This window comes from Siniperca chuatsi, linkage group LG5 (assembly GCF_020085105.1).
Source record: "Siniperca chuatsi isolate FFG_IHB_CAS linkage group LG5, ASM2008510v1, whole genome shotgun sequence".
Taxonomy (NCBI): domain Eukaryota; kingdom Metazoa; phylum Chordata; class Actinopteri; order Centrarchiformes; family Sinipercidae; genus Siniperca; species Siniperca chuatsi.
Genome location: NC_058046.1, coordinates 10,400,007 through 10,414,843, shown reverse-complemented (window position 1 = coordinate 10,414,843; position 14,837 = coordinate 10,400,007). Strand labels below are relative to the sequence as shown.

General features: G+C 40.2%; 1 protein-coding gene across 14 annotated transcripts in view; it reads left to right on the top strand.

The window, feature by feature from the left end:
• fbrsl1 (fibrosin-like 1) overlaps positions 1-14,837 on the top strand; it is a 270,998-nt gene that overhangs the window by 68,927 nt on the left and 187,234 nt on the right. For all 14 annotated transcript variants that reach the window (XM_044195676.1, XM_044195668.1, XM_044195675.1 and 11 more), the window contains exon 2: positions 8,088-8,312. In XM_044195676.1, the coding sequence (XP_044051611.1) occupies positions 8,088-8,312 (225 nt within the window). The remainder of the gene's footprint in view (positions 1-8,087; positions 8,313-14,837) is intronic.

The window sequence follows — 14,837 nt, the reverse complement described above, 5'->3', positions numbered from 1 at the left end:
CAGGGTTACTAGAAAATACCATCATCATCTCATGAACAGATGCTATGAATTCAAAAATACAGTTAATCTCAGCATTCAGATGCTGAATGCTGGAAAGTAGGCTTTTGATATAAACTCTGTTAATCCAACTTCCTGAAATAAGAATTTCACCAACTAGGACATGCTGCAGTTACACTAGCACTTTCATGGCTGAGAAATGTGATGCTGATAAGCAAGTCAAACTTCATAAAATGTACTGTATAGGGTCATCATTATGTCATGGCAAATTAAATCATAATATGAAATAATGCAGGAAATTGCATTTTTAAAGCCCGTAATATTTTAAATTCCTTCCCCGTACACCATGTGACATTTAAAAATTAGTTCCTTTAACGTGATGTCAACTATTTTGAAGCGGAATGTTGGGGCAGGACATTAATTAGTGATGGATCAATCATATAGTAAGTATTAAACCAGTAGGCAAATCAGTTATGGAGAGTTGGATTTGATGAAGAAGGAGAAAGGTGGGATTGTAAAAAATTGAGATGACTTTATTGTTTGAACTTATTAGTTTTATGTGGATCTTTGATGTCCAATCAACATGTTACGTGCATTTCATCCCACATAAAGCATTTTTTAAAATTATGCATTGTATATATCCATGTTTGCTAGCTTGCAGTCTTCTTCTTCACTGCCTTTGTTGGCACATTGCTACGTTTGTGGGCGCACTGCCACCACCAACTGTCGCTCTGCGGAATAGCGTGAAACCAACGGCAGGACGTGAATCACGCTGCTTGTGTGCCTGTTCGTGCATGATACCAACAAAACAGGGACCCCCTTACAAAAACATTGTTCCACAGGGTACCTTTAACGCGCACATTCGAAGCATCGACATAGAATAACACAGACGATCAGCTGGCCACTCCTGCATTGTCACCCTGAAATTAAACCAAGTTTAGAGCAGAAGTTGGGACCCATGTCACACTGTCTTAACATGCCATTTAACACCTCTAGTTTGCCTGCTTCCATTTGGGCCTAAATAATCCCAGGAACTAACCTCGGGAACTAAATCAGGAACTCATCCCAAGTTTGGTTGTTTCCTACCATTGTATGACACAGTAGATTCAGTCTCTTTTTTCAGAGATATCCAGGCTTTGCTCTTGTAGCACTTGATGCATCTTCAATGAAACTTGCAATGCAGTTTTGAGGTATTTAACTGACAGTTTTGCTACAGCTTTGTTGAACAGTAGATAGTTTTACAGTGGTGAATTTTTAAGAGGGCCCTGTAATCTCTTTGTGGCACTGCTTAATGTCGAGGGAGGTGTACCCTGCAGAGCTCTTTGTGTCTAAATAATTACTGGCCTCAGAAAGAAAAGAGTGCAGTGGAGAAAGCATGATGATGTGCATTAGACACCACCATCTCTCTTTATCTCCCTCTCTATACACCCTGTCTATTTTTCTGCGCTCCAGGCTCTATTTGTGAGACTCCTTTGCCTTCTGGTTTATGCATACCTCATGAAGACCCCCTTACCCTTTGCAAGCAACTTCAGAGTTGCTGACATTCCTATGTGCAGAATGCATAAACCCTCCTTTGGGAGCTGAGTGTGCTTCCACGGTGGATCGCAAGGCCCCAGCATAACCACGTAAAACCATGCTCTTTATTGTTGCAGGCATGGAAACCTGTGTCGGATTTTATGCACTCATACCCACACACACATGCACACTCACACACACACTCCAGTCCCCATGCAGCCTGGAACAGCAACAAAGCTCTCCCATACTGTTGCCAGGGCAACGTGGTCGGGTCAAACCAGTCGAGCGGTCTCTCCTATTCCAGGCTGAGGACCCCCAACCCCCCCAACTCAATTGCACTTTCTCGGTTTGTGTTTCTCTGTCCATCCTTATCCTCTCCTCTTTCCCTCTTTTCTGTCATCACTTCCCCCCGGCTCATCGCTTCATAAGCCACTTCTTCTCCACTTTTTGGTCACTGTCACATTTCTGCCCCAGGCTGAACAGGGTGAAATGAAGAAGATTCACCACTCCGACCACTTTGTCTAATTAAGGACTTTAGAAATGAATTGCAGTTCTCTAAATTTTGGACCAAAAAATTCAAAAAGCCACCTGGAAAATCGTAAAGACTGGTTGAAAGTTGTGTTTTTTGACCATGCAGGTTGCAGTGGCATTAAGGGTTAAGAGACAGCATCATGCATTTCCAATTAATTAATTAACTAAATTTAGACTGAATACACATTTACCATTTTTACTGGCAGCAACGCATTTACTTTGCAATTATTTGCATCAGTATTTCACTCTTTTCATTTGTAAATGGGTTTTTAATAATACAGATTGTGATAAGACTTCTCCATTATGTGTAGAAATAATTCAGTAACCGTTTTATAAAAGAAAAACCCCACTTCAGGCCTTTGGCATATGGATATTATATCACAACTAAGCCGTTGCTGGCAGACACACAGTGATGGATTACCCTTCTTCTCCTGCAGCTATTATAGATCTACTGTCAGAGTCATGGACTGTGAATAAATGGAAATGACACAGATAGACAATTGAAATCTGTTTATTACTGATAGAGCACAGCAGACATGAGACAGGAATGAGAGCAGGTGCAAATGTTCTAAACAAAGTCTAATTGCTCTGTGGTGCTTGAGTTTAGATATTCCAATTAACTGTAGCCAAAATCCTGGCACATACAAAATAAACTGAGAAGCATGACACATATTTTACACCTAGACCCACATCTGTTTCACGTACCTTAGTTGTCTGTGTTGCATTTTGTCTCTTAAACTGGTATGAACATGCCACCAGTCTTTTGTCTTGAGATTTAAACATGGGGTCACAGAAGGATATCAAAGACATATGTACTGTAGGGTTGGTGGCTTCTCATGTTATTTTCTAAGATAAGATTAGTTAAGCATTGTCCTGAAATGAGGTCACTAGCTTACACTTTTTTATTGCTTACTTAAAAAAATTGAAAAAAAAAAACATCTGAGGACTGCAGTTACTCGGTGAACACACTAAAACATGAGAGAGGAATAAAAGGTGTTTAACAAAGCCCATCGCCTAAGTTAGCCCATATCAAAGCTTTGTAGTGGTAATGTTATGTAAGTGCCGTAGCCCACACACACATTCAGATTTCAAACAGCACAATACTGTAGCTGGAAAGGAACTTCATGCTGATGTTGAATGGAGTTTGCCTGAGTAATGTGTGGCACACAGGGACGGGTGTTGAGTAACAGGAACGCTAGGTTATTTGAGGAGTTGCATTGTATTCAGCACACTCAATAACATGTTGATACAACTCTTTTAGAGTGGCAGCTTCACCCCATGCCACCCTAGAGGCTCCACCACAACCTGCCACTGAACACAAGTCACAATGTGAGTTTTGAACAGCTGATTTTTATACATTTACCCCCGGGACACACACAACTAACTGTTGTGCTTTATTAGACAGTTTAAAATTGGGGGAAAACGGGGAGAGAGGATGAAAGAGAGAGTGGTAACATGAATTTGAACTTGTTGTACTTGCTTGACTGGATGTTGTACTTGGTCAACTGAGATACTGGGATGACCCAGAGATGCCCTTTGAGAAAAAAAACATTTTAACCATATTTCTGCTTCTTTATTAGACACAAATTTCACAATGAAAAAAAGATATGGGCAACATGGGTTTCAAGCCATTAAGACAGTATAAAAGTGCCCTTTTACAGAATTTTACCCTGACCGTTTAAGAGTTTACAAGAAAGGACTACATTCGCTTATTGATGACTTAATAAGCTTGATTTGATTTGTGATTTGAGGTTTGGCACCACAATTTACTCTTGCCCCAACAGACAGATAGATCTGTCCCGTCTGCATATCAAGAATTTAGCTTCGATCACTAATATCCAGCTTATAATTAGAAATATACAAACAGAAAAGGGACAAGAAAGAATCCAGTGAGCGTTTGTTGGTAAAAAGATATGTAGCAATAAGCTATAACTGTGCTACATTTGGTTGAAATGTTAAAGTCAAATGATGCTCACTGAGTTGTCATGAGCAATATATCTATGACAATGGTAGATGAAGATGAAGATTTTTTTCATCATATTTCAAACCATACCAGTAAGTAAAACTTATTACAATTTTGTATCACTACAAATGTCATCTTTACTTTAGATAATGCTAATCTCCTATGATTGCTGTGTCCAAAGGCCTTAGTTTGCACACTATCTTTCAAGCAAACAAAGATGATGCCAACAATTTAAGATGAATGTGTCAAACTGTCAAATAATGCTAATAAAAATCCATATTTCTGCAAGTTAATGCTTAATTGATCACATCACTCGCTGTCGGTTTGTTGAAAAAGGCATGTTTCTGTTAATAACCAAGGAGACATTTCAAATTGCAGTCCTTCTCTCTGACTTGGTGTTTATTGATGGACATTCATGCTGCTGATTCTGCTCTGCCTGAAAGGAGGAAAACCTGGTCTCGTTCTAAGCATCCTGTAGCTGCTTTGTCCTCGTAACAGCTCTTTAAAGATAGCTCTCCAGGTAATGAATTGCATGACAAGTGGCCTGCTAATTCCATCTGGTCCCTCATGAGAAATTAATGCGTTGCCTTGTGAGGTGAGAAGAGCTGCTTTGAGCTGATGTGTGATGTCAGTGTGATGACATTAAATCCTTTTGTCAAAGAGGTGTCGGCCCGTGAGCTGGGTTAGCTTGGCAACCCTTTTCACCTTTTTCAGTATGACAAAGGAACACTACTGCTCTTGAAAGTTTGTCTTATAGTTTCTCTGAACAAAGGATAGCCTGTTAAATTATTCTGTCATTATGGGCAACATTGTCACTATTCTGAGCTTCATACAATGGCCATAAATGGTCTGGAATACTGTTATTTAAAGGTGGGATATGCACATCTTTTTGTCAATTTCAGCGAATATCTCCTCACAGTCCGCTAGCTGCCCATTGTATGTTTGCTATAGTAGCAGGAGAGTTGTGAGTATCGCTGTCTTGAGCTGATTGCTGGCTTTGCAGCAGCAACTGTAGCGACAGTTTGCTAACCCACAACTTTACTAACATTAGTTATATTACTTGCTGTGTCGTTGTTCGCTCTATATCATGGTATTTGTCATGGTGTTGGTTTTCTCCAGAATCGCATACCCCACCATTAAGGCTTAAATTCAACTTTTAGAGGTCTTAATGTTTTAGTCTTCACTGTTTGCTCTGGTTTTAAATGAGGCAAGTTACATATAGTAGATCTATAATCTGATCGAGTCTACTGTGTTAATTGTACTTTGGCACAGTATGGAAGTAAGTGTTTTTCCTTTCACAATGAAAAAATAATCAATCTTCACACAATCTGCGAGTGTCGTACCTAGTCTTAGTAAAATGTTAAGGTCATTTTTTCTTCTAAACTATAGAGAAGAAAATCTCATAACTAGAATCACTTCATGTGTTTTTAAACAGCTGGAGGAGAGGGAATTGTACCAGCAAGTAAGAAAAGAAACAATTCAGCTACAACTATGTTCAGTGTAGCACAAAATAATTTATGCAAAGACTCCTGGACTAGAGCACTGTAATAAAGGTGTTTGTGTGGGTGTTTTTAGAATCTTTGCCCTCTCCCAATTACATTTTAGTCTGTACATTGGTTTTTGTCATGGAAACCTTCCTCCTTTCCATGGCCAATTTTTGCAGTGCTGACACATGAACACCTTTTGTCATGGAAGGTGTCATTCATTAGCCATCATGGGGCTAATGCTCTAGCCATCTGCTAACCTCCCACCCTTGGAGCCAATAATTTGATTATTCATATGGAGCGCTGAGCTGACTGCAGTCATGCCGGGTGCTGCTGGCTGTGAACAGATGTTGAAACTTGAACTAGCAGCCCTTGGCCTTGAACTTCATGCAGCTTCAAGCAGCGGTGTGTCATCCTCCGCCGTTAAGACACGCAGTGATCTCCATCGACAGGCTTTACCAAGCAGCAGCAAGTAACCAGCTCCACTCGACTCCACTGATGAGATCTGAAAATAAGAGGCAGCAGAAGCCCAGGACAAGGATACAATTCAATCACTAGACACAGATGCAGTCAGATAGGCAGGCTGGCAGCAGTGTGTTCTACCAACCTGTTCTGGCAGATGTACATGTGCATTAAGTTTATAGGCCTGAACAATTAATCGAAATATTATCAAAATCGCAATATGGCCAAGTGCAATATCCAAATCACAGGAGTTTCATTGTGGTGCTACAGAGATGCCCCAGCAAAAATCACATCATCATCATCATTTTTATATTTTTTTTTTGTGAAAATGAAATGCACAAATTACCATTCCCACTAAAATTGTGACTCACATCTGTCAAAATAATCGCAATATGATTTTTTTGCATATCGTTCAGCCCTACCTGTTTATATTATGTTAGCCATGTCCTTAACTTTGACCACGCTGTCACTTTCATATTATTTAGTCCCAAGTTGGATATATTACTGCTTTCTGAAAAAATATCTTTTTGGATCATTATTACAACTGGGATGTAGACTTGAACTACATGTACAAGTTAGAAACTGGTAATTATGGTAACTCCAATATAACATGAACACTGCATAAGGCCACAAGGTGTGTCATAAAACTGTGAATTATGGGCACTTGAGTATGCTAACATGCTCTCTTGGTGCTTGAAATCATTAGATATTAGTTTTTTGCGCACTACACTGACAAGAAATGTCAGACTTGAACACCAGCTCAGTGCATCACAGCAGATGAAATGGAGAAAAAAACAGTCACAAGTTTTAGTAGCCCATATACAACATGATGCTAAGTTTGCCTGTCTGTGAAATACTGGTCAGGGGGTGAGCTGGGGGAGTGGGCAAAGAAAAACCATTGAGTAAGATCCCAGGCAGTTACAAATGGTGTTAAAATTCCAATAAACAAAAACACCAATTCCATACAGGCCTCAACCGAAGCATGAAAGGAATGATTAGTTAAAGGGGGAAATTGCTTGGTCATAGTGTAAGTGTAGAGCAACTGTATTTTCTCCAGTGTGTGTTGAAGTAGCACTTCATATCATAAGCTCATTATATCTGAGCCATAAAGTGATTATGGGCTCCAGTAAGGCATTGTTCTGCTGTTGACAGGATTAAAAATGACTTTAGAGAGAGAGAGTGAGCGTCGCCGCTCTCTGCTCGAGTGTTTGTTTGCTTGGTATAAGCCAGCAGTGAAAGGGGTTGCGCGCTTGACTGTTTGCCAACTGCGGCATACCCTCCCACTATTCTTTTACACATTCATCTCCCGCCACTTTGTCTATCCATCTAGATATCTGTCTGCTTTGTTCAGGGCTCGAGACAAACGACGTCCCGTTGTCCCAAGGGGACGATAGAAAATATGTTTGGGATGAACAGAGATCTTAGCCGGGACGCCTCCGGGACGAAAGGAATTTATATGTATGTAAATGTGTTTTGTTTTAAACCTATTTCTTTGAATGGAGCACAATAAATATAATTATTTAACATTTTAATGGTGTTTTTATCATGCCACTAACAACTACAGATGATACTAACAAAGTAAAGAAACAACATTTTGACTTTGGGACGGTTTACATTCACTTCGGGACGGTTAAAATTGTTCTTCTGGACGGTTCCGGGATGGTGGTGAAAATAAGTTAGCCTGGAGCCCTGGCTTTGTTCTTGTTCGAAGTGTCGTTTTATAGACTTGTCATCACCTGGAGTACAATTGTTTCAAGGATTTTAAGGAAATCCTTGAGAAACTAAAGACAGTACATCTCTCTTGTCAGTGTGGCATTGAGTAGTATCTGTGTCACTGGGTGTGAGTGCAGAATTTCTATGGAAAGGCTTTTGGCTTTGGCTTTTTTTTTTAAATGAAAAAGTAATGGCTGCGACCAACATTTTATATGACATCCTCTAACACTGCCTTTGTGATTTTTAGTCAGTTTACTCAGTTTCTGTTATTATTGACTTTTAATAAAAAGACGCACATCATCAAGGACTACAGTAGCAGTGTTTTATTTATGTACCCATCGACCACTCCACTGTACACTCCGCTCCATATATATCTTCCCCTCACGCACAGTGTCTAATGTGCTTTCTTCTTCTCCCTGCAGAAGAAGAGCGGAGTTGTGAAGACACAGGAGAAGAAGGAGCGGTGGAAGGAGAAAAAGGCGGCGAAGCGCCAGAAGAAGGAAGACGAGGAGGTGGAAGAGGAAGAGGAGAATGTCCAGCCGGTGGTGGATCCTCTGGAGAATGGCTTCCTTCATCACGCCCAGCGGGAGCAGGAGAGGATGAACGAGAGGCTGCTGAAGAAGACGTACTCCAAGAAGAACAAAATGGTCAGTGTCTGCCTCCAAAGCTTTCTTACTAAGTTACAAAGGTTACATATATGTTGAATAGACTATTGGTTTGTGGGTCTTTTGTTGGTAAATTAAGGAGATGTCTGGTGAGCTACTTAGGTAGCATCAGATTCCACTTCTTTGTTGTGATTGGTCAGTGCTATTATTTCCACAACGCTTCATTAACTAGGAAGCACGACAGTCTTTTCTCCAAATATATAGTTTCCATTCACCTGACAGCTGGTCCACATTCACTTTAAAGCAGAAAAAGATCTATGGGGAATTTTCAGATGTGACTTATTTTTGTGTCAGCTGAGGTTGTCATCACTTCAATCCCCTGTATCAGTGCACCATCTAACCACATCTCAGTGTTCAGCTCTGGAGAAAATCGTTTTCTTCAAATAATCACTTCTTTTGTGAGCAGCATCTGCTAAAGGCTTGTCAAGCAGAGATTTAGCCCATTTAGGGCTGTCTAAAGTTGATTTTCTTATTGCCCCAGTCATTTTGAAAATGGTGTGTGTAATTCTGTTTTTTTTTAACATTTTCTTGGTTTTCATTGTTTTTGAAATAGAAGCTTTTGACACTACTCCCATAGTCCTTTATGGAAGGGGCTCCCATTGTTGTTGGTGTGGACTGTGGGCACTAACTTCCGTTCTGTTTCTGCTGTGACTTCATGTAGTGACTTTATAATGGTTTCAGCTTACTGTATTTCAGTTGGTGGCAATAGTTTAACATGCTCCTGTGTTTTTTTCATTCTCAGCAATGACATTTTCCTTACTGGGTATTTAAAGTTAAAGCTGAAATGATGCTGCTGACTGCCACTATGCACTTTTTGATACTAGGTGGATGACTAGTACTTATCTATTTGCAAATGTATATGCTTTTGGTGATAACACCTTGTTTAAGTTTTTAAGCAAGTTTGAATGGAATTCAGCAAAACTATTAGCACAGCAGTGACACAGTAGCCTACACAGAATGGCTGATATGTAGACTGTACTGAAGGTGTGTTGGTGTGTTTGGATCTCAGTGAAGGGTGGCGTATGTGACTTGTATACACCGATGAGCCCTGGTGCTTGTATTTCATAAACAAATTGTTGGTATGCTGCCTTCAGGTGGGTTTACCCTGCCATCCCATTCTTGTTTTCCTTCATGACTGCAGAAGTGGTTTTTTGTTTGTTCATGCAGATAGAGGACTGCCAATATCCCCGGCTTCAAGCACACTGCTGAGCCCACAAACTCCGAGTCTGTCCCAGTGAGATAGCTCATCTATGTGTTAACAGTTTGTTTAAATGGGCGGATGTTTTTATGCTCCTGTCCGAGGCCAAGATCCACCATAGTGCTGTTGAGGATAAGAGGGGAAATGTAGTCAGGAAGCCAAACTAAATAATGAGGCTATGTAGCCTGGAGGCCTCCTCCACTGACAAAAATATCTCTTTTAGATAGGATTTCCTGAGGAAGTTAACATGGCTGAAAATGAGTTTGGCTGTGATATTTAGTTTGCTAAGAGACAGTTAGAAATTATGTATTTAGCTGATGCTCTTATCCAGAGTGTAAGTGCAATAGGCTGCAATTACTGAACCAGAGCTACATTCCAGTCCAGATAATAACTCCACAATATCAGCAAACTGATACATTAACTTCATCTGAAGATTTACTACTCATGCTCCCAAGGAGATTTAGATAGTAGAGAGATTATGGAAGTAGCTCAAAACCCACAGGAAGACTAAAGCTACAATCATTGAATTTTTTATGTTTCCAGCAACAAGCTATCCATTTGTGCCTGGACTATATAATAGGAAAGTAAAGTCTTGACCTTGTGATAAACTGTACTTGTTGCTTTCAAGTGATATTACTGCATATTGAATAAGTAGCTACATCTTACATCTATTTATTTGTCATGTTTTTCCTTAGTACAATTTGAAATAATGTCTTAGAGGTACATCAACAAATGCACCTTCACCTTTACTGCCTCATATTTTGAGGAATGAATAACAACTTGTTTATTTTGTCACTGATATGCATGTATTTTTTGAAGTGCACAGTGGAAGTAAGGTCACAAAACTCCCTCAACCCTGAAATAACTATACACATGAACTCCACGAAATTACAGTTATGTGGTCTTTACCATCAGAGGCTTGTGTGTCAGTGAACCATTGTAATGAATGTCTCTTCAGCACCTTGCAGCAGCTTAGAGGGAGCTGGACTGACCTATAAAATACTGCTGGTTTCCTTATGCCCTGGTAGTTCCCTGTTGCTCTTACTTAACTTCTAAACTTTCCAATCCCTTCCCTTTTTTTCTCGTATCTGTTGCTTACTTTAATCCCAGGGTCTGGCTTAAGCAATGTTAGGCTGTCTCACTGTCTGAAAACAAGCAGCTAAAATCTCCTTTAACCTGCCCTGGTTTTAGTTCTCTGCATGCTAAGAACTAAAGCCTTCCTTTACTACATAACTAAAACTCCCATTCCCAGCTACATTATTATTGTTTTGAGAACTAGCAATGCTGTGTCCACATGCTGTGGGAAACAACAATACCCAATTCCAGTCATAATCACAGTGTAGATGAGACTCATGACATGATCATGTTGCATAACTAATTAATTATAGATAAGACTATGAATAGTGAAACGGTTGATCCACACCTTCAAATAAGCATTTAAAAAGCTGAATGGAAACTCTCTGCTTTAGTCATAAGTCCAATTGGCGTTTGAGTAGGCCTGTTTCTTAAGACCACACCCACCTGCGTTTTATTCCATGCCCACCTGATTCCATAATATGATTTATATATTGTTGCCAAATAGGAATTTGTGCATGTGTGGCAAGCAAAGGCACATTACAACTTGACCAAACCAACATCTGCTCAGGGTCTTACAGAGCTTGTGGGCCAACCTGCCCCATGAAAACCTTGTGTGAGTGCATGAGCAATTAGATTGTTTTCATTCCCATTTATCCTTACAAATCCAGGCACATTTTTTTGGGTTATTGTGTTATGGGATGGAGGTGTTGATAGATTCACTGTTGGTGAGTCAAGTCTCTCTGGATCGAGTGCTCGCTCACTCACTGCTGTTTACAAACTATCTTAGTTGCTCCGTCCTGTAAATATCAAGGAATTGTTATCCTGTTTTCCAGAGCGGCTTACAATGATCACACCAGTAAAAGTTTAACTTCAAAGCTTCATTTTATTTTTGTGAATCTGGAGTTACATAGGTAAGAGCAAGTGCTTGGAGTCTAAGAGCTAAGGATAGAGCAATAGATAGAGATATCTCTTCTTACTTTATCCTCCACCCCTGTGATGTTTTCATGCACTCTAAGTGTCTCTGATAGATGGAATCCCATGCATATAAAACACATCCGCTTCCAGATGGACAGGGCTTTGATGAGTAGCCCTTTGTGGATTTTATCAGCCACAGAAAACGTCCTTGGCAACAACGCCAACAGACTCTATCACAGTCATGTGGTTGTTTAGTATTCACAGTTCTCTTTGCTGGCAAGTTAACTTAACAATACCAAGTACATATTTGCTCTTACTTACATCCATGAAGGCATACTGTAGATCCAACAAACCCTAAGCAGATGGATGTGCACACATAAATAAAGACTTTAACTAGTAACTAGTAACTGTGGGAAAAGGTCAGCACAGCCATCTGGGCTTTAAAACAGGTGTTATGGCAGATCATGTTGATAGAATACACACACATAGGTATGTATACTTTTAGGATGCTCTCCAACACAACGATCAGCTTAAGTGCAGTTGGAGCATTTTCTACTTTGTCCTTCAGGCTGCCCTCCTCTCCAAATGTCTAGCTTAGTTTTCCCCGTCCATATTGCTTTCTATTTTGCTGTCTCTCCAGTCAGATGGGGTATCTCTACTGTATGTCACACATTATGAACCGCAGGTGAGGTGATGTGTTGGTCTCCTCGAAGCACCCCAGGGTGCCAGAAGCTCACTGGAGGACAGGAGCTGCGGTGTCAGAGCAGAGGGCGTGGGGGGGTGGGTAGCAATTGATCTAATTAGAAGACTCACCAGGACCTCAGGAATGGTCGAGTATTGTATATGTGTGTGTGTGTGTGTGTGTGTGTGTGTGTGTGTGTAAGACACCATGTATGTGCACACCAAGATCTAAGGACTGTTTTCTTGTTCTCCTCTTAAGTTGCATTATGGTCAAGAGCCATTTCTCCCAGCAGTCACACATGTTGTTTTTGAAGGCCAATACTGATATTGTTTGAACTGGATCCAACAGTTTGTACCAGTTATTTGCATGTGCCAACAACAAAACACAGTTTCATCAGATTTTTTTTATTTGGCAAGCTGGATCAAGAAACTCGAAATTTAAACCCCTGAAATTCTTTTAAATGGGTTAGTAATCATTATCAGGTCACCTCCTTGTCTCCTGAAACTCCTGAAGCTCCTTTACCCAGCCAGCTTTAAAACCAACACAAGACACACAGACACCTCTCTAGGACAAAGCATTATCAAAACAAGAAAATTCGGTAAATATCGCACTTTTGTCATGAACATTGTACATTACTATATATTATTTCTATTAAGCCTAATATCTATAAACCAATACACCAGTCTGACCTGCGTTGTTTTTTTATCTGTCATTCCTGCAAGCACCAACATGGCTTTGACCTTCAATATGCTTCAAATGGGGGTCATGAATAACACATAATGCTGACTCGCTCAAGCAACGCACTGATAGCTACACATACACATCACATCACAATCCTTGTCCATTAGTGCATTGCTCTACCTTGTGCTGCACACATACCCCACTAACAATGTCATATAGGAAAACACCTTTGGACACTATTCTTCCAACCCCCCCTCAGGCAAACCCCTCACCAGCTGGCCTGCCTGTGGACATGAAGCCAGCATCCTGCATGCCCCTGTCATTCTGTAGCTGCTTCAGGATTACTTCCCCTTCTTCATATCTAGGTGTGTTTATAAGCAGTAAGCCAGCCGGAGACATATCAGATTAGCTAGGGCATTAACAGTGCACTGGAGCATAGTTCAGGGGCAGCCTGAGAGCTGCAATAGACACAAGAGCACTGCTGGCCATCGGCAGTGGGGCAGTGGTAACAGGCGGGTGATCAGGATGACTGATAACGGTATGCTGGTTGTTATCTGTGGAGCAGCGACCCTGAGCGGTAGCAGCTGGGCTCAGGAGACGCCCGGCAGACAATATCTCTCCTGACTAACCCTGCTTCCAGCCCATTTAAACAGGATATCAAGGTGAATCCTCTCCACCTGAGTCATTCTAGGCAAGTCGCTGAGTACCAATTCAGTACTGTTGACTTATTTTAAGTCAAAAATGTCCTTTAACCTTTAAAACAGCAGATGTCAGATTTTGCTGGATATAGTGAAACAACGTAACATCAATTTCACCTCAATGAAGTTGCGTATTTAGGCTACAGGGCACAAGATTTTTCATTTACTGTAACTGAAATTTGCTTTGTGCATGACTTTTTTCCTCAAATATTTATATTTATATTTTATTATTTATATTTAGTTATTCTCCTGAGGCTTTACGCCTTTTGCTCTCTTTACGATTACCTGCTTATAATGTTGTGTTTGAGGAACTGAAACACTATCTACTGTTGTACATCTAATGAGATCAGCCCTAAAATGTGAAATCCTTTATGTAATTATGGGGTCGGAAAGCTTGTAAGTGGTAATGTGACAGAAAAGGCCTTTACTCCTGTTACTCAGGTTAATACTGCAATTTAACAAAGAGCATCATTAGATGAGGGGATAATGAGGTACGCTGCAGAGGTGTCTGCAGGCACATCACATGTGAGTGTGTGCATGTGTGTGCAGAATAGAGAGACAGAGATGAGTGGAGGAGCGTGACTTGTAATGGACCTTGACAGATCAATTAGTTGTTGCTTGTAACATGAACATGTATGCATGTCACATCACACGGAGGATAATTGTCTTAACCAAATGAAAGACAAGTTAGCAGATGAACACACGTGCCTTTCATTCAGTAAATCAGGTATCTGATTATTTAAAAAAGAAAATAATACACACACACACACACACACACACACACTGATAAACTGATTGCTGACATAAGAAATTCCCCTTAGTTGCCTTGCCTACGAATTCCAGATATTAGAAGGAATGTCTATCTGCCTTTTGATCATAGTACATTTTTTATTTCAAAATGTGCATTCTTGAATTGAAGTTTTCAGTGTTTGATAACAGAGGTGATATTGTGCAGCATATTATATTAAAGCACAATAAAACCCACAGAAAAGCAAAGTGGACTGCATAAGCATTGACTACAGCTAGTGTAGGCTTTCATTTCAACATTACGTTCTAAAATTACGCTAAAATTGTTAATTGCTCTGTACTTCATAATTTCAACATTGTAATACATTTTTTTTTATTACAGGAAAGGTATTATTAAGTATTACGTTCCATACAAAACTACATCCCAACTGTACCAGGGATTTGAACCAGTAACTTTATCCAGACCATATTCACAAAATTGTTGTTTTTCTAATGTGGTTTAACCATGC